At 38.8% G+C, this 19,907-nt stretch overlaps 1 protein-coding gene across 6 annotated transcripts; it reads left to right on the top strand.

Moving 5' to 3' along the window:
* The first annotated feature begins 46 nt into the window (after positions 1-46).
* On the top strand, positions 47-19,720 carry SCNN1D (sodium channel epithelial 1 subunit delta). 6 transcript variants are annotated; one of them, XR_012051651.1, is made up of 14 exons: positions 47-2,539; positions 5,962-6,311; positions 6,498-6,834; positions 7,662-7,849; positions 8,480-8,583; positions 8,761-8,924; positions 9,236-9,334; positions 9,895-10,012; positions 10,499-10,577; positions 11,429-11,486; positions 11,983-12,038; positions 12,647-12,722; positions 14,900-18,645; positions 18,872-19,720. XR_012051651.1 is itself a non-coding variant. In XM_072917271.1 (14 exons), exons 2-14 carry the CDS (start codon positions 5,977-5,979, stop codon positions 18,407-18,409), a joined length of 1,791 nt encoding a protein of 596 aa, XP_072773372.1. In that variant the 5' UTR covers positions 47-2,539; positions 5,962-5,976; the 3' UTR covers positions 18,410-19,720. The 6 variants fall into 6 exon arrangements, 5 of the variants coding, with proteins under 5 accessions (XP_072773372.1, XP_072773371.1, XP_041576292.1 ...); XM_072917271.1 differs by having other exon boundaries at positions 14,900-15,030; positions 18,364-19,720; XM_072917270.1 differs by having other exon boundaries at positions 14,900-15,106; positions 18,364-19,720.
* Positions 19,721-19,907: the final 187 nt, after the last annotated feature.

Genomic DNA, 19,907 nt, shown 5'->3' with positions numbered 1-19,907 from the left:
TGTAGAAAATGGTTTTCTAATGTAAAAAAGTGAATTTTTTATTTACATAGTTTATGTTTATGGGGATTAAATGGGATTTTTAATGTAGAAAATGGGTTTTTTTAATGCAAAAAATTATGTAATATGTAATATAATGTAATATAACATTATATTACATTATAATAGTTATAATATCATGTTATAACGTATCATATAACATAATATCATATCACATTAATAAATATTAATATTTAATTACAACCCTGCAACCCCACAGGACTTTCTCAGGGTTTTATCTCCACAATTTCTGCATTTTAAACAAAAAATACCCCAAAAAACCAAAACAAAACACATTTTTAAGCACTGAAGGAATTTTTTCCCCCTATTCTCTCCCACTTCAGCATCCACAGAAATCACCCAACAGATTCAGGATATTTTCTGAGCGATTCCAGGTTCTTTTATCCCGATTTTCCAGGAAAAATAAATTCCTGGAGGGAATTTTACAGGGATTTTTCCACTGTGAGGCAACAGGAGAAGAATTTTTCCCTCTGGTGCCTGGTCCTTGTGCAATAATTGCAATAATTGTTGCATTTTTCCATTGCACAACGCGGGGTGAGGAGAGACACGAACACAAAGTTCCCGGTGCCAGGAGCTTTTTAATGAGATTTTAGTTAATTAACTCTTCACCTGCCTCTGCTGCAGCTCTTCGTTCAGCCGGGTTTCTTTTTTCATTAAAAATTGAAATGGTTGAAAAACCAGAAAATTAAAAATTTTTAATTAGGAGTTTCTAAAATAATGTTGGGGTTTTTTTTAAATTTTATTTAAATCAGGTTTCAGGTATGTTTTGTGAAATGTCAATATTTTACTATCAAAGCTGGTTAATAGGGATTGAATATTTTAAATATTTTAAAAATTTAAAAATTATTTTAAGGAGGAAAATCCCCAAAAACCCCTCATTTTCAATGTGGAATATCCCAAACCCTCTCAATTTAATGAGGACTATCCAAAAAAAAAAAAACCCTCTTTTTTACTGAGGAACATCCCAAAAAAATCTCAATTTAAAAATTTCCATTTGTCTTGGGGTTTCCAGAAAAAAATCCAGCATAAATCAAGTGTAAAAAGGATTAAAATCAGTCAAAATCAGGGGAGTTTCTTTCCCTCCACCTTTTTACTTTCTCCCTTCTTTCTTGTGAAACCAAATTTCACAAGAAATTTTAATTTTTTTTTTTCCAGACACTGATATTTCACAGCTTCCAGTGGGAGAAAAAATCCAATTTGGAAAGGCAGGTTCTAAATTTATCTGGATCCCAAATATTTCCATTTTCACCTTAAAAAAAATTCCTGCAGTGCCATTTTTTTTTACATGGGAAAGGATCAAAAATAATCGGGGTTCTAAACTTTATCTGGATCCCAAATATTCCCATTTTCACCTTAAAAAAGTCTTGCAGCGCTGTTTTTTACATGGGAAAAGATCAGAAATAATCCTGGAAGTTCTCCCAGGTGCCCCAAATCTGTTTTTCTGTTGTTTCTGCTGCTCTTTAACTGAACCATGGCCCCAAAACCGGATTTGAATGGTGTTGGTCTGGTTCTGTTTCCATCTCAGCACCTGCATCTGGGATTGGGATGGGATTGGAATTGGGATGGGATTGGAATTGGGATGGGGATTTGGATTGGAATTGGGATTGGAATTGGATTGGGATTGCGTATGGGATGGGACTGGAATTGGGACTGGAACTGGATTTGGGAATGGGATTGGAATTGGAATTGGGATGGGATTGGGAATGGGATAGAATTGGGATTGGGGTTGGATATTCTTGGAGAAGCAGGAGGAAATCCATGCCGATTCCGCCGAGGAATGCAATTCCTCAAGGCTTGATGGCTTTGATTCCCTGGGATCCTGCCAGGCTCAAGAAAACAAGGAAAGAAGGCAGAAAGGTCCTCCATAAATGGGAAAATCCAGAGCAGGAAGGACAAAAATGGGAAAATCCAGAGTGGGAAGGACAAAGCTCCTCCCTCGGTGGGAAAATCCAGGGCAGCAACAATAAAGATGTAAAAATCCAGAGTGAGAAGAATGAGGATCCTCCCTGGGTGGGAAAATCCAGAACAGAAAGGACAAAGGTGGGGAAGTCCAGAGCAGGAACAACAAAGATGGAAAAATCCAGAGTGGGAAGATCAGAAATGGAAAATCCAGAGCAGGAAGAACATTCTGGAATGCATGGTTATTTCCCTAAAAACGATGACTCTGATCATGAGGGGTGAAAAAAAAACCCCAAGGCCAAGACGCCAGCAGCACTTAAACCCAGCTGAACTCTGGCGTGCCCTCCCCGTTAACCCGTTTGTCCAGTTGATTCACTTCCTATTATTATTCCCTGGATCATGCTTTGAGTCATTGCCATGATCTCGTCCTCAAGCCCTGCCCCTCTGGATGTCCGAATTCCCTCCGGAAAGGCTGGACAGCTCTGCGCTCCCAAAGTCCCAGCTCTGGGCCAGGGCTGCTGCTCAGGCTTTAGCCCAAGGCTGGGTTTAGTGGCTTCTCTCAACGCTCAGAGCTCCTGCCGAGGTACAGTGGCTGTCATTTGCTTATAATTTGATTTTTTTTAATATGTGGTTTTATATTTGTAATATATATATATTATAATATATATTTATTATATATATATATTTATTTATTTATTATTTTTATAATATAAAATATATATTATTTAAGAAATATATATAAACAGCACTTGGGTTGTGCTGTTTCTTCAGATTGTTTCTGAGTTATTTTGCTTTGTTAAATGTTTTTTTTTTTCATTCTGTTAATTTGAACAAAGCAGATTTAAGCAGGGTGAATTCACCATAAACTTAAAAGCCTACTCAGAACAGATGAAAATTGAATTATCTGGGGGTTTTTAGAGTCAAAATTAGAGATTAAATCTGTATTTGATAAATTCTTTAAGCATTAATTTTGGGTCATTTTTGCCTTTTATTTCACATTTCCTCCTGAGCAAGGGGTGGATTCTTTCAGCATTTATTTTGGGTAATTTGTAATTTTATTTTACATCTCTTCCGGAGCAAAGACTGGATTCTTTCAGCATTTATGTTGGGTAATTATTTTTTCTATTCCACGTTTCCTCGTGGCTAAAAACTCAAAGTTTTAATTTCATTAAATTAAATTAATTTCATTCATTTCATCATCACAGAACCTCTCCCAAGAATCCTTCAGCTGCTTCTGCTCTGCTCAGTTTCAACCTCTATCCCTTTATTTTAAATTTTTATTTTACTATTATTTTGTATTATTTTTTATTTTATTAGTTTATTATTTTATGATAAAGTTTATTATTTTTATTGTTTTTATTAATTTTTGTTTTTTATTTTTTAGTATAAATTTTATGATTTTTTAGTAACTTTCATTTTTTAATTTTAATTTTAAAAAATAGTATTTATTTTATACATTTTTTATTATACTTTTTTTAAAATTTGGAGCAAAGGTTGTCCCAATGTTTGGACTCAGTAAACTCATTTTAATGACATAATGAGCAGGTGATTCACGGGCTGCTGTCACGTTGGGAATTCTTACCACGTCATTTTCAGGGCACAGAAATGTCCCAGCATCACTCCGACGTCCCAAACTGCCAGCAGAGCCAGTTTTCCATGCTCAGAAATGCTGGAATTATCCCTGGAAGAGCACAGGAGATGTTTTAATTACTGGCAGAAATTAAAAAAAAAAAAAAAGGATTTTTGGGTATATTTATTTTGGGGGTTTTTTTGTATTTATTTTTCCATGATTATATATTTTGAATGGTTTTCAATTTGTGTTCTGCCTTTTCACTGCTGTAAAATACAAAGACTTAAATTCCTATTTATGTGGCAAAAATTACTGTTCATAACGTTAATTAATATTAATAATGTATTAATATTGTAATATAATAGAATTATTTATTATAACACAATATAGCACAATATAGCACAATATAGCACAATATGACATAATATGACATAATATAATATAATATAATATAATATAATATAATATAATATAATATAATATAATATAATATAATATAATATAATATAATATAATATAATATAATATAATATAATATAATAATATATAAAAATAAACATACACATAAGCAAAGCATATGATAAATAATATATATAATCAATAAACCATAAAAATAAATATATAAATAAATAATGCACAGAATAAATAATATGTAGAATAAATAATCTACAAAAATAAATATATAAATATATAATGCATAGAATAAATAATATATAAAATAAATAATATATAAAAATAAATCTATACATAAATAATGCGTAGAATAATTGATATATATAATAAATAACCTATAAAATCAATATATAAATAAACAATTAATATAATAAATAATATATAATAAATAAATATATAAATAATAAATAATAAATCATACATATTAGAATATAATAAATAATAATAAATAATAATGTTTAATTCAGAATATTCCACTAGAAATTCTCCCCCAGTGGGGAATTACAAACCTGTGTGGATCCACTATGAGCTGACACTTCAGAACCCCTTGGAGTTCCTGGAAAGAAGAAAATTCCTCACCTTTTTTGCCCTCAAACTTCCCAGCATTTCTCCCGAGTCCATCTTGGCAGAGAAATCCTATGGAATTGGGGAAATCTCAGAATTCCTCAGCAGCAGCAGAATTTGGGTTTTTTGCTCCTTCCTAGATCCAGATTTTGGGGGAATCTCCCTGGATTCAGATTCTCAGTGCTTTTAATACCAGGTTTTCCTAATTACAAACTTGTTTGGGGCCTGCTTGGAAAAGGATTCTTTGGAAGAGGCAACTTTGGAAAAGTTTCTTTGGAAAAAGCTGGTTTGGACAGAGGTCTCTTTGGAAGAAAACCTGTTTGGAAAAGGACTATTGGGAAAAGCCTTTTTGGAAAAAGTGTGTTTGGAAAAACCCTCTTGGAAAAGTCCACTTTGGAAAAACCCTCTTGGGAAAAGCCTTGTTTGGAAAAGGGCTCTTTAGAAAAAAACTGATTTGGAAAAGGACTCTTGGGAAAAGGCCGCTTTGGAAAAATCTGTTTGGAAAAAGCCTTGTTTGGAAAAAAGTGTGTTTGGAAAAGGTCTCTTTGGAAAAACCCTCTTGGAAAAATCCACTTGGTAAAAGGCCACTTTGGAAATGCCTTGTTTGGAAAAACCCTCTTTGGAAAAACCCTCTTTGCAAAAGACTTGTTTGGAAGAGAGCTCTTTGGACAAAAAAAAACTATTCGGAAAAGGACTCCTGGAAAGAAGGACACTTTGGAAAAATCTGTTTGGAAAAGGCCTCTTTGGAAAAACCCTCTTGGAAAAGTCCACATTGGAAAAAGCCTTGTTTGGAAAAGGCCTTTTTGGAAAAGTCCACTTAGGAAAAACCCTCTTGGGAAAAGCCATTTTTGGAAGTGGGCTCTTTGGGTTTTTCCAAAAACCCTCTTGGAAAAATCCACTTTGAAAAAGCCTTGTTTGGAAAAGGTCTCTTTGGGAAAAAAAAAAACCTATTTGGAAAAGGAATCTTGGGAAAAGGCCACTTTGGAAAAATCTGTTTGGAAAAAGGTCTGTTTGGAAAAGGCCTATTTGGAAAAACCCTATTGGAAAAATCCACTTTGAAGAAGCCTTGTTTGGAAAAGTTCACTTTGGAAAAATCCATTTTGGAAAAGCCTTATTTGAAAAAAACCCTCTTTGGAAAATACCTCTTTGGAAAATCCCTCTTTGGAAAAGCCTCTTGGAAAAATCCATTGTGGAAAAACCCTCTTTGGGAAAAATATGTTTGGAAGAGACCATTTGGGATAGGCTGATTTGGGAAAAGTCTTCTTTGGAAAAGACCATTTGGAAGAACCTTTTTCTGGAAAAAATCTCTTTGGAGAACACCTTTTTGGAGAAGACCTCTTTGGACCAAGCCTGTTTGATAAAGCCTTTTTGGAAGATCCTTTCCCTTAGATTAATAAAAATTTTCCATTTGTTCCCAGAAAGCCACGTAGAGGATGGAACCAGAGCCACCAGGAGGAGAAGAAAGAGGAGGAGAAGAACCAGGTGAGGAAGGGCTGATCGAGTTCTACAGCTCCTTCAAGGAGATGTTTGAGTTCTTCTGTAAGAACACGACGATCCACGGCACTGTCCGGCTGGTGTGCTCGGGCAGGAACCGCGCCAAGACGGCGTTCTGGACGCTGCTGCTGCTGGCCAGCCTCGCCATGCTCTACTGGCAGTTTGCCCTCATGTTCAGCCAGTTCTGGGCCTACCCCGTGGTGCTCACCATGTCCATGGACTCTGAGCCCAAAATGTTCCCGGCCGTCACCGTCTGCAACCTGGATCCCTACAGGTGAGCCAGGCTTTGGGAATGGGCTGGGATGCGTCCTAAAGGTTTGGTAATGCGTCCCAAAGGTTTGGGAATGGGCTGGGATGTGGCACTAAAGGTTTGGGAATGTGTCCCAAAGGTTTGGGAATGGGTTGGGATGTGTCCCAAGGATTTTTTTCCCGAAATGTGGATTTTCCCCAATCCCTGTAGGTTTGAGCCGATCAGTGAGCAGCTGGAGCAGCTGGAGCGCATGGCTGAGGAGTCGCTGACCTTCCTGTATGGCCCCACAGCCTCGGCCAGGCTGTCCCACCAGAGGGACAGGGACAAGGATGAGGACAAGAACAGGGACAAGGAGAGGAACAAGGACAAGGACAGAGACAAGGAGAAGGACAAGGACAGGGACAAGGGCAGGGACAGGGACAAGGCCATCCCTGTCCAGCACCAGGCCAACCTCAGCACCAACTTCAGGCTCAGCCAGAACTTCTCCCTGGTGCGGATGTGGGAGCCTGGGGCAGGCAGAAAACATTCCAGAGTGGGATTCCAGCTGGTGAGCGCAGCCGCAGAGCGGTGGGCATGGGAAGGGCAGCAGGGGGACCTCAGGGTGGAAGTGCATGCCAAAGAAACTGCGGGTTCACCCCAAAATACAGAAACTGGGGATTGGGATTTTTCCCAAAGAAACTCGGGATTCACCCCAAAATACATGGGAATTGGGATTTATCCCAAAGAAACTGGGAGTTCACCCCAATATACATGGAGGTTCACACCAAAGAAACTGGGGATTGGGATTTATCCTAGAGAAACTGGGGATTCACCCCAAAATACATGGGGATTCATCCCAAAATGCCTGGTTGGGATTTACACAAAAATAATCTATAACTATAGGGAATAATAATAGTTTCCATATAATAAAATAATATATATATATATATATATAAAAATGTTATGTTATGTTATATTTTCCCACATAATACAATAATGTATATATAAAATATTAATTATATATTAAAATAATGTATCATTCATATACTATTATATCTATAATATGTATATTTTTAGATATTTATATATATATTTATATATATATATTTATAAATATATATAAATTTTTAATATATGCTATATATTGAAATTATGTATTATAATGTATTTCATATATATTGAAATAATATAACATGATATAACATAACATAATACATAATGTAATGTAATGTAATATAATGCACTATAATATAATATAATATAATATATAATATAATGTAATGTAATGTAATGTAACGTAATTAACATAACACAACCTAAGAACCCAATCCTTCCCCTCCACCCCACAACTCCCACCCCAGCTCACATCCCCTTTTCCCCTCCGCCCTTCTCCAGTGCAACTCCACAGGCGGGGATTGCTTCTACAGCTCACACGTGTCGGGCACGGCCGCGCTGCAGGAGTGGTTTCGCTTCCACTTCATCAACCTGCTGGCCCAGCTGCCCCCAGCGCTGGCCCGGTACCCGCGGCGCTTCCAGGACCTGGTCTACTCCTGCCAGTATGACGGCGAGCCCTGCCGGTCCAGGTGGGCACGCGGGAGGGCGCGGGAGGCATGCCAAGGGGAGTCGGGGTAGGTATGGGGAAAGGGGTTATGGAAAGGGAGTCCAAAAAAGGGGTTATGGAAAGGGTGTCCAAAAAAAAGGGGTTACGGAAAGGGTGTCTAAAAAAGGGTTTATGGAAAGGGTGTCCAGAAAAGGGTTTATGGAAAGGGTGTCGCGCTGCGGGACGAAATAACTCACAGGCGCATGTTATGTCAAAGAGGGAAGGGAAAACAGAAAAAACTAACTTGATTTTCTAACTCTGTATACTATATATGGCATAGTGTATATATGTGTATATATATATATATATATATATATATACACACTCTTGATTTTCCAGTGATTCCCATTTTCCCAGACACATCCAGCTTTAAATTACGGTCATAAATCAAATAATTAAAATTCCAGTAAAACTCTCAAATCTCTTTTGATTTTCCAGCGATTCCCATTTTCCCAAACACAACCATCTTGGAGTTATGGTAATAAACCAAATAATTAAAATTACATCCAATCACTCTTGATTTCCCAGCAATTCCCATTTCCCCAAACACACCCAGCTTGGAATCAAGGTCACAAATTAAATAATTAACCCCACAGAGTCTCTGATTTTCCAGTGATTACGTTCCCTTCCACCACCCAGTTTTTGGGAGCTGCTACACTTTCAACAGCAAGGGGACAGATCCCTTCTGGAGAGCCACAAAGCCAGGAATTCCTTATGGTGAGTGATCTCCAAAATGGGGGAAAAGAGCCAAAATTGAGAAAATTCAATTTGGAGAGCCACAAAACCAGGAATTCAAAGTGAGGGATCTCAGAACCCAAATCTGGGCCCTAACAGGAGGGATTTGCCCAGAGCTGGGTACTCCAGCTGTTCTTCTGTCCCCCGGTGTGTCCCCAGGGCTGTCCCTGATCCTGCGGGCTGAGCAGCAGGAGCACATACCGCTGCTCTCCACTGTGGCTGGGGTGAAGGTGATGATCCACAGCCACAACCAGACCCCGTTCCTGGAGCACGAGGGCTTCCATATCCGCCCGGGCATCGCCACCACCATCGGCATCCGCCAGGTGGGCACAGGGGAACCAAAATCCAGCCATGCCCAACCATGCCCAACCATCCCAAATGATCCCCAACCATCCCAAACCATCCCCAAGCATGCCAAACCATCCCCAAACTGTCCCAAACCATCCCAAATCATCCTAAATCATCCTAAACCATCCCAAACCTTCCCTTCCTGCAGTGAAGTCCAGAGAGCAAAGGCTGGCTTTAATTAACCCTGCTAATCACCCAGAGCTCCAATTAACCCTGCCCATCACTCAGGGCACTAATTAATTAGCCCTGCTAATTAATCACCCCAGGCTCCTTCATGTCCCCACAGGACCAGGTCAATCGCCTGGGTGGCAACTATGGCAAGTGCACCGCGGACGGGGCCGACGTAGCCGTGGAGCTGCTCTACAACAGCTCCTACACCCTGCAGGTACTGAGCCTGGCTTAGCTAAACCTGGCTTAGCCAGGCTGGAGCTGCTCTACAGCTCCCACACCGTGCAGGTACTGAGCCTGGCCTAGCTAAACCCAGCTTAGTCAGGATGGAGCTGTCCTACAACAGCTCCTACACCCTGCGGGTACTGAGCCTGGCTTAGCTAAACCCGGCTTAGCCAGGCTGGAGCTGCTCTACAATGACAACTCCAATTTTTTTTGCCCTTGTCTCCTAAGAGCTCCATCCTAGAGATCTGGATTTTTAAAAAAATGTATTCAAATTATTTTTTCTCCCTTTTCTCCTAAAAGCTCCATCCTAGACATTCTGATTTTTCTTTTATTTATGCAATTTCCCCCCCTTTTTCTCCTACCAGCTCCATCCTAGAGATTCTGATTTTTCTTTTATTTATTCAATTTTTCTCCCTTTCTCTTCTACCAGCTCCACCCTACAGATTCCAAATTTTTTATTTTTTATTGCAATTTTTCTCTCCCCATTTTCTCCCACCGGTTCCCCCCTAGAGCCCGGAACGTTTTTGTTTATCCCATGTTTCCCTGTCACAGGCCTGCCTGCACTCGTGCTTCCAGCTGGCCATGCTGCGACACTGTGGCTGCGGCTACATCTACTACCCGCTGCCCGCCGGCGCGCGCTACTGCGACTACCACCGCCAGCCCGCCTGGGGTAATTAGTGTTATTATTATTATTAATATTGTTATTATTGTTATTGTTAATGTTATTGTTATTATAAATCCCTGGGATTGCCTGGGATTACTGCCACCAGCCCACCTGGGGTAATTGTTATTGTTATTATTCTTATTATTGTTATTATTGTTATTGTGTTTATTATAATTATTAGAATAACAAAAATAAAAATAGATCCCTGGGATTGCCTGGGAATTGTGACTACCACTGGCAGCCCGCCTGGAGTAATTATTATTATTATTATTATTACTATTCCCGGGAATTCAATGGATCCTGGGAAACAATCATTGAGATTGCCTGGGATATAATCCCCGGGAATTGTGACTAGAGCCGCCAGCTCGCCTGGGGTAAGGCACCGGGGTGGGGAATAAATAATAATAATAGTAATAATAATAAACTTCCAGAGGGAGTGGGAATTCCCAGGAATTCCTGGGAATTCCCAAGTTCCTTCCATGCATTTCCCAGGGCACTGCTTTTACCAGCTGCACTGGCGGCTCCACAGTCACCGCCTGGATTGCTTCCAGCACTGCCCCAAGCCCTGCAGGTGAGCCCCAAATCCCAGTTTAATCAGAATTTATTCCTCTTTTAGTTAGAATTTAAATATCTTTTAATTGGAATTTAATATAAATTAAACTGAGCTTAAATTGAATGGAAATTAAAATTAAATTTCAATTTATGCTCCCATCTTTGTTAGGTTCAATTCACTTTTCATTTGAATTGAAATTAAATTCGGTTTAAATTGAATGTAAGTTAAAATTAAATTTCAATTTAATGCTCCCATATCTTTCTCATCTAAATTTAATTATTTAATCTATTTAATCTATAACTTAATAAAGAGGTGTATTAATATATATTATATTTAATAGAGATTTATTTCTATTATTTGTAGTTATTCTAGTTAAGTTAACAAATATATTTATTTCTATTATTTGTAGTTATTATATTTAACAAATATATTTATTTATACTATCTATATGTATTAGATTTAATTATTCAGGCTTTATTTTGTGAGCTGAATTGGGAAGCTTTTCTCAAATTTCTGAAGGGAAATTAATAATTAATTAATAATTAATATTAGGATAGACATAAGTATATAAATAAATAAAATATTATAAATTAATACACGTATTTATAGAAAATAAAAATATAGCAAAATAATTTATATGAATTAATAATTAGTATTATCATAGTAATATAATATAAATATTAATATAATAAAATTAAAGCTAAATAATTCATTTATCTGACTAAATCATGAATATTCTCATAGAAATAAATATATATATTTACATATCATATAAAATTAGACAGAAAGAATTAAATTCTAGGAATGAATCCCTCTGAAACACTCAGGAATTCCCATTTTTCTCAGCATTCCCGCTTTTCTCTCCCCAGGGAATCCCTGTACAAGGTCTCGGCTGGCACAGCCAAGTGGCCCTCGGCAAAAGCCCAGGTACGGCAAAATTCCAGGAATGAACATTCCAGGAATTATTATTGCAGTAATAATTCATTAATATTCCATCATGAATATTCCAGTCATGAATATTCCAATAATAAAAATTCCAGGAATGAACATTCCAGTAATTAATATTCCAGCATGAATATTCCAACAGAAACATTTCAGTCATGAATATTCCAGTAGAAACATTCCAGTCATGAATATTCCAATAACAAATATTCTGGTAATGAATATTCCAATAACAAACATTCCAATAATGAACATTCCAGTCATTACTATTCCAACAGAAACATTCCAGTAATGAATATTCCAATAACAAATATTCCAATGCCAAAATTCCATTAACAAAATCCCATTAACAACATTCCAGTGCCAGTATTCCATTAACAAATATTCCCATGCCAACATTCCATTAACAACATTCCAATGCCAACATTCCACTAACAATATTCCCAATGCCACCATTCCCATGCCAACATTCCCATGGCAGGACTGGGTGCACCAGGCTCTGCGGCACCAGAACGACTACAGCTTCAGCAGCAGGAGGTAAATCCTGGGATGTTCCTGATCCGTGAGGTCATCCCAGTCTATGGGATCATCCCAATCCATGGGGTCTAGGATGGAGGAGGGAGGGCAACGGAAAAACCCCTCAAAAATTCCCCAAAAAACCCTCATAACTGCCAAAAAACTCCCAATAAATCCCCAGTGAACTCCCAAATAAAACCCCCATAAATTCCCAGTAAATCCCCAATAAATTCCAATAAATTCCCAGTAAATGCCCAATAAGTCCCCAAAAAATGTTCCCCCAGTCCCAACTGGGAATGTCTCAATGCCCAGTGGGATGTCCCAGTGTCAATTGGAATGTCCCAGTCACAACTCGGAATGTGCCAGTGCCCATTGGAATGTCCCAGTGCCCACTGGGAATTCCCAACTGGGAATGTCCCAGTCCCAACTGGGAATGTCCCCCTGGTGCCCACTGGAATGTTACCAGTGCCCATTGGGAACGTCCCAGTCCCAACTAGGAATGTCCTTGGTGCCCTCTGGGAATTCACAACTGGGATGTCCCAGTCCCAACTGGGAATGCCCCGGTGCCTGCTGGGAGGTGCCGGTGCCCGGTGCGCTGCCCGGCAGTGCCAGCGCTCATGTTCCTTCAGGAGGGACGTTGCCAAGGTCACCATCTTCTACCGCCAGCTGAGCTCACAGGCCGTGCGCGAGGCCCCGCTGCTCTCCGTAGGTGACTTTTCCTGCAAAATTTCAGTTTTATTCCCTTTCCATGGAGTTCCTCAGAGCTTCAGGAGGGGTGAATTCCCAGAATTACATTATTTCTGTGTCATTTGATATGATATGCAAGTATATAGATTTATTTCTGTGATAGTGTTAATTCTTAATGACTAGAAATTAATTTTCATATCATATATAATATAATATTGTGTCATATTATACATTATTATGTTCTATTACACATTATAATATTATCTTATATTATCATGTTATATTGTATTATATTACTACAATATATATTATTGATTATATTATATTATAAACTATTATAATATATATAATCTATTATAATATATTATAATCTATATAATATTTATAATGTATTATAATATTATATTAAATTACAATCTACTATATTCATATAATTTAGATATTTGTATTATATATTTATATAATTGATATTATTATATTTATATAATCTATATGAATACATTTATATAATTTCTATATAATATTTTTGTATTAGATATAAATACAGCTATTTATATGATGATATAAATTATTGTATTATATTAATATTATTTAGAAAATCATATATAATATATATTATAATATTAAATATTAATATAACAGATAATATCATATACTGATATTATATTAATATAAACTTAGTATTTATTTTTATCTTATATAAAAATATACTTATTTCCATTATAATATTAACCATTAACTAGTATATATTGTTCTGTTATATTTTATATGATATGTATATGCATCTATTTGTTTATATGATAATATTAATAGAAGTAAATTTTTTATTTTTATATTATATAAAAATATATTTATTTGTATTATAATATTAACTGTTAATATGATAATATTAATAGAAGTAATTTATTTTTATATTATATATAAATATATTTATGTATATGATAACATTAATTAGTAATGTGACACTATTAATAGCAGTAAATTATTTCCTTTTATTTTATATATAAATATATTTGTTTATATTATAATATTAATTATAACTATGACAATATTAATGGAACTAAATTATTTCCCTTTATATTATATATAAATATATTTATTTATAAGATAATATTGTTCCCACTGCCCATCCCTGGCTACTGCATCCAGAATTTGGCAAATAATGGAAAATTATTGGGAAATTGATCCATTAATCCCAAAATAAAGCCCCAAACCCTACCCTGACTGACCCTTTTTGGGGTTTTTACAGGAGATTTTGGGATTGGCTTTGGGGTTTTGTTAGGGAAAAGATTTGTTACTGATCCCATAGGCTCCAAATATGGGTGTGAGGAATAGAAAAAACATTAAAAAATCAAAATAAACCCCCAAACCTTTCTCTTTTTGGGTTTTTTATATGAGATTTTGGGATTGGTTTTGGGGTTTTATTTAGGGAAAAATGAATTACTGATCCCATAGGCTCCAAATATGGGTGTGAGGAATAGCAAAACATTTTAAAAGGAAAATAAGACCCCAAACCTTTCCCTTTTTGTTTTTTTTTTTAGGAGAACCTGCTGCTGGGAGCTTTGGGATTTGTTTTGGTGTTTTATTTAGGGAAAATTATTGGGAAACTGAACCACTGATCCCATATGGTCCAAATATGGAATGAGGAATAGAAAAAACATTTAAAAAAAACCCCAAAACTAATATGGGTGTGAGGAATAGAAACCTTTCAGTTTTGGTTTTTTTTTTTTTTTTTTTTTTTTCTAGGAGAACCTGCTGCTGTCCAGCATGGGCAGCCAGTGGAACCTCTGGTTTGTATTGGTTTTGGGGTTTTCATTTAGGGAAAATTATTGGGAAAATGAACCACTGATCCCATATGCTCCAAATCTGGGTGTGAGGAATATAAAAAATCATAAAAAATCAAAATAAGACCACAAACCTTTCCCTTTTTGTTTTTGTTTTTTTTTTTTTTTTTTTTGTTTTTTTTTTTGTTTTTTTTTTTTTTTTGTAGGAGAAGCTGCTGGAGCAAGAGAACTCTTTGGAGGTTTGGGATTGGTTCTGGGTTTTTTATTTAGGGAAAACTATTGGGAAATTGAACCACTGATCCCATATGGTCCAAATAAGGAATTGAGAAATAGAAAAAACAAACAAACAAACAGAAAATAAGACCCCAAACCTTTCCGGTTTTTTTTTTTTTTTTTTTTTTTTTTTTTTAGGAGAACCTGCTGCTGTCCAGCATGGGCAGCCAGTGGAGCCTCTGGTTTGGCTCCTCGGTGCTCTCGGTGGTGGAGATGCTGGAGCTGCTCCTGGACACCCTGGTCCTGTCCCTGCTCTTCTGCTTCCAGAGGTTCCACGCTAGGAGGAGCCCCAGGCCCATCCCAAATTCCCGGGAGAATTCCCATATGCGGGAGGAGCCCAGGAAGGTGCAGGAGTGGGATTTGGGACAGCCCTGAGAGCGAGAGGGTTGGAATTCCCAAATTCTGGGGGAAAAGTCACAGGGATGTCCTGGAACCACAGCTGAACATGGCAATGCTTGGAATTCCCAAATTCTGGGGGAAAAGTCACAGGGATCCACACCTGAGGGGGCTGGAATTCCCAAATCTTGGGGGAAAGTCACAGGGATCCACAGCTGAGAGGGGTGGAATTCCCAAATCCTGGGGAACAGTTACAGGGATGTTCTGTATCCACAGCTGAGCATGGAAATGCTTGGAATTCTCCTGGAATTCCCAAACCCCTCCTGAATTTCCCAAAAACCTCCTGGAATTCCCAAACCCCTCTGGCCTCTGATCCCACATGGAGTTCCCAGAAACCTCCTGGAATTCCCAAACCCCTCCTGAATTCCCAAACCCCTCCTTCCCTCCTGAAATTCCCAAAAACCTTCTGGAATTCCCAAACCCTTCTTGGGTCTGATCCCTCCTGGAATTCCCAAAAACCTCCTTCCCTCTGGAATTCCCAGCCCCCCCCTCCCCCCCCGCCCTCTGATCCCTCCTGGAATTCCCAAAAAACTCCTTCCCGCTGGAATTCCCAAGCCCCTCCTGCCCTCTGATCCCACCTGGAATTCCCAGAAACGTCCTGGAATTCCCAGACCTCTCCTGAAATTCCTGCTGCTCTGGGACCGGGCTCAGCATTTCCACTGTTTTTGGATTTTCCCAGGAAATTCCCAGACTCTTCCAGAGGGAATAAAGAGAAAAAAAAATGGGATTGGGAATTCTTTAGGTCCCAGAAAGCCTCTGATGATTCCTGTGGAATGCTGAGATTTTATTGCAGAGATAATGCTTATTTCTGTTAATTTCTGTTAGTTTTTGTTAATTTCTGCTAATTTTTGTTAATTTCTGCAAATTTTTTGTTAATTTCTGCTAATATCTCTGTTAATTTGGGTTAATATTGCTTTTAATATTTCTATTAATTTTTGTTAATATTTTGGTTAATTTTTATTAATATTTGTTAATGTCTGTTAATTTGGTAATATTTCTGTTAATATTTCTGTTAATATTTCTGTTAATATTTCTGTTAATATTTCTGTTAATATTTCTGTTAATATTTCTGTTAATATTTCTGTTAATATTTCTGTCAACTTACCTGCACATAAAACAGAAAAAACTTTATTTTTGACGGGGATGCTTGCACAGGAGCATTTTCCTGCAGGATTTCTGAGAGAGGTCATGATTTATGTCTGGAATGAGATTTGAGCTTCTGCAGCCTAGGCCTCCGATACAGGCCTGATGTCAGTTTCGAGGAGGCGCTTGTCTCTTCCAGGGCAGGCAGAATTGTTGCTGGCAGCAGTTTTGCTCCAGGGTAAATCCTGTGCCATTCAGAACTAGAAGATGTAGAAAGTCACTTGGCGCCACAGGCCTCGTTATCCGACCTGTGCCCTTTTTCCCTGTAAATCAAGCTCACCCTCCCTGTGTGTTGATGTCTGTTCACTGGAGGCATGCTGCTCTCCTAGGGCAGCAAGAGTTCCTGGTGTTGGCAGCTGTGGTCTGTGAGAAATCATTCACCATTTGCAATTTTGGAAACACAATTCCTGTTTGGCCAGGGGAAAGACTGTTAATTATCTTGGAAATGAAAGTCTGGCACCCCGTTTTTTAAGGGTCTGACAAAGGGCTGTGTAGGGGAGGGAACACCCCGCAGGACCTTTCTTCACCTCATCCCCCACTCCTAGGTGTAGCAGCTCCCCATGTGACCAGCTGCTTTCAGTGCAGCTACCTGGACACACCTGCACAGGGAGCTGCTAATCCAGAGGGGCTAACAGGGGTATCCCAAGTGTACCTCCAGGAACTATGGTTTGGAACATCCAGCAGGGACTGGGGAGCACCCGGACCCACCTGGGCACGGAGCATCCCTTTGAGAAAATGCCAAGGGAAGAGCCCTCTTGCCAAGGGGCAGCACCTGAGCAGGCCGGGCATCATGTGGGGTTCCACGGGAGAGCTTTCAACTTTCCCCTTTTATTGTGCCAGCCCCTCCCTAGAACCCCCAGACCTTCCAAAGCACTCCCAGAAAAGAGGGGGGTTATGAAGAGAGAAGGGGTTTAAATTATGGGAAAAAGCTTCCTTTTCCATTATTTCTTGTGTTCAAATCATGAGGGAATGCACTTCCCTGGCAATTTTAATGGTCTCAGTTGAAATAGTCCCTGCCTTTTCTATGCTGTTAGGGGTGTTAATTGACAGGGAATCCCCATTTTCCATTATTTTAAAAAGAAGTTTAAATAAAAGGGGAAAACCTTGACAATGTTTTTTATGGGTTTGAATTGAGGGTAACCCTTTTTGTTGTCCTAAGGCTTAAATTGAAGGGTAAGCCCAGCTATCCCTCTTTCTTAAAGATTTGGATTGAGGGGAACATCCCTCTGTCTTCATCACTGGAGAGATTTAAAGTGAGGAAAACTTCTCTTTTCCCAATATTCTAGGGGATTAAATTAAAGAGCAGAAGCCATTTATTTGCCATTGTATCCATTTCAGTGGAGGTAACTTCCCCATTTCCTCATTTTAAGTGATTCACTTGAAGGAGGCTCTTCTAAAATGCTTTTTCAGCATTTTAAGGGTTTAAAACTACCTTTCAGGGCACTTCTTTCTGTGCCCTAGGACTAAGTATCTCAGAGAAAGGCAAGCCTAGCATGTATTTAACCTTTATGCTGCCCAGGAGCCTAGTTTTTTTCTTATTTTCATTTATAATGTAGTTAGCCCTAATTAGTAGCCCCAAGGCAACTTAGACTGTTCATATAATTAGTATTCTTCTCCACCCTTAGTCTCATGTTGAGTACTACTTAGTAGTCACTGCGGAATAATTATAGAAGTTAACAGCAAATTACCCAACTTATCTAGATATACTGCCTAAAAACAAAGTTCTATTTCTTACCAGTTTCCTCGCCCTTTTGCGCCAAGTAGCTGCAGCAAAAAAAAAAGTGCTGTTATTTCCTTGAAGACTTTTCTTCTATATCAAGCCCTTTATTCCCCTTGAATTCAAACCAGAGGAACCAAACAGCTGGAGCTGCTCTGAGACCTTTTATACCCGGCGCCCCCTCCCTTTTCCTGGGTGTCATGGGAATGAGAGGCGGACCCAATCAGGGGTATATTAACCCCAGCCTTTGCCAAGGGGCTTCATTCCCTCTCTGGGATCAGCTGGGGTAAGAGCTCTCCTCTCATTTTTGTGAAGAGGCTCTTTCAGCTTAGCTTGTTCTCTGCAGGTGCTTTTGGGCTTCTAATGCAACAGAGGCTTTGAAGATACTGTGAAGAAAACAATGCTGAACACAGGGAGTATTTAAATTCATTATTTGGGTTTGTGCGTTCAGGGGTGGTAAAGTGCTTTTGTAATTTCTTTCTTTTTTTTTTTTTAATTCCTTTTTAAGAAGGAGTGCAACTTCCTGTAATTCCAGGTTGTGTCAAGTACAACATTTTTTCAGCAGATTGATCTGTCCCAAAAGGGATCTGCCCTGTGTCAAAGACGATGTCTGAGATTGAGGCTTCAGGTGAGTTGAGAATTGTGACTAGGAGAGGGAGTGTGAGCAAGGTGCCTGGTCAGGAATTATCGTGGTGGGGTTTGTAGGCAGTAGGGTGGGAAGTGATGTCTCTTTGCAAGGCTTTTCACAAGCATAACAGAGGCATCCATGTGTCATATAGCACACAAGCTCGTCCACTGAAATAGAAATGCCATGTAACATTGCCTCTCTAACCCAGGTGCTTCTCTAATTACAGCTATACCTTAGACTCAGGGTGAAGCGGAAGACTTGAGGACTCAGGTGCACTCAGGAGAGGATAAGCAGCTGACAAGCTAGGATTTGTCCCACATAACACTGAACTCAGCCATTGATTTTCCTGTTCTTTATTCTAGCAGACTAAGAGGCTAACAGGCAATCCCCTCCGAGGCAGACTAATTTCAGGTCCAACATGGATTTGCATCACCAGCCATCCAATACATAAGTCAGGGCCACGGCCTGGGGATGGGAATAGTGGCCACCTTCTGCAAGATAAGTTGAGGTCTACAACCCAAAGAGGGGATGGAAGAGAGGTGCCAGGTTGGGACCCCTCAGGAGGGGTTTTGGAGATGGGAATGTCCAAGAAGTGTCTATTCATTGATTGCCTGTCAGCACAATGTTTAGTTAGCTGGGTTTATAATGAAGATTATAGAAACTGACAAATAACTTTTAGGAACATAAGACAATTGTGGGCCTCCTCTGTTCTGAAATCAGCTGAAGACAAGGAATGGGAGTTCTACCAAGAGTTCATTTGTCATATTTGCATTGAAACGGTAGAAAGGCCAGAACGAGGAAGACTTCATTTACTTCCACATTTTGGGACTCATCCCCATGAAAGGGACCACTGACCCATTTCAGGGAACAAACTTCATGCTTAATAGCTTTTGAAATGATTAGCATATGAAGCAAGGAATGGGATGTACCAAAATGAATAGGTATTTGTATTTTCGGTATTCAGTACTTGTATGGATAAAAGGGCTCTTTAATCACTTGCAAAGTGCGGTGTGTATTTGGGAACTATCCCACATGCTGCTGGGTGTCGAATAAACATACACTTTCTAACTTCAAACTGTTAGAGAGTTTTTGTCCGTCACAGTTGGATATCGGTACTAGATCAATATCCATATTTTTATTTTAATAAATCAACATCACAAGGATAGAATTGCACAAACAGGCGCTCTGCCCCCACAGCCGCCGGCCGGCAGGGCGCCCACCCCTCGGTCTCGCAGCGCCACCTGCCGGTGCAATTCGCACAC

This window comes from Taeniopygia guttata, chromosome 21 (genome assembly GCF_048771995.1).
Source record: "Taeniopygia guttata chromosome 21, bTaeGut7.mat, whole genome shotgun sequence".
Classification (NCBI taxonomy): domain Eukaryota; kingdom Metazoa; phylum Chordata; class Aves; order Passeriformes; family Estrildidae; genus Taeniopygia; species Taeniopygia guttata.
The sequence above is the reverse complement of the archived record's forward strand: the minus strand, read 5'-3'. Positions and strand labels throughout refer to the sequence as shown.

What these genes read in the sequence shown, in the direction of transcription:
- SCNN1D (XM_041720358.2), top strand. Translation starts at nt 5,977, where the DNA reads ATGGAACCAGAGCCACCAGGAGGAGAAGAAAGAGGAGGAGAAGAACCA. An exon ending in CACTGCCCCAAGCCCTGCAG is followed by an intron (nt 10,578 to 11,428) that starts GTGAGCCCCAAA and finishes TTCTCTCCCCAG; the next exon opens with GGAATCCCTGTACAAGGTCT. An exon ending in GCGAGGCCCCGCTGCTCTCC is followed by an intron (nt 12,723 to 14,899) that starts GTAGGTGACTTT and finishes TTTTTTTTTTAG; the next exon opens with GAGAACCTGCTGCTGTCCAG.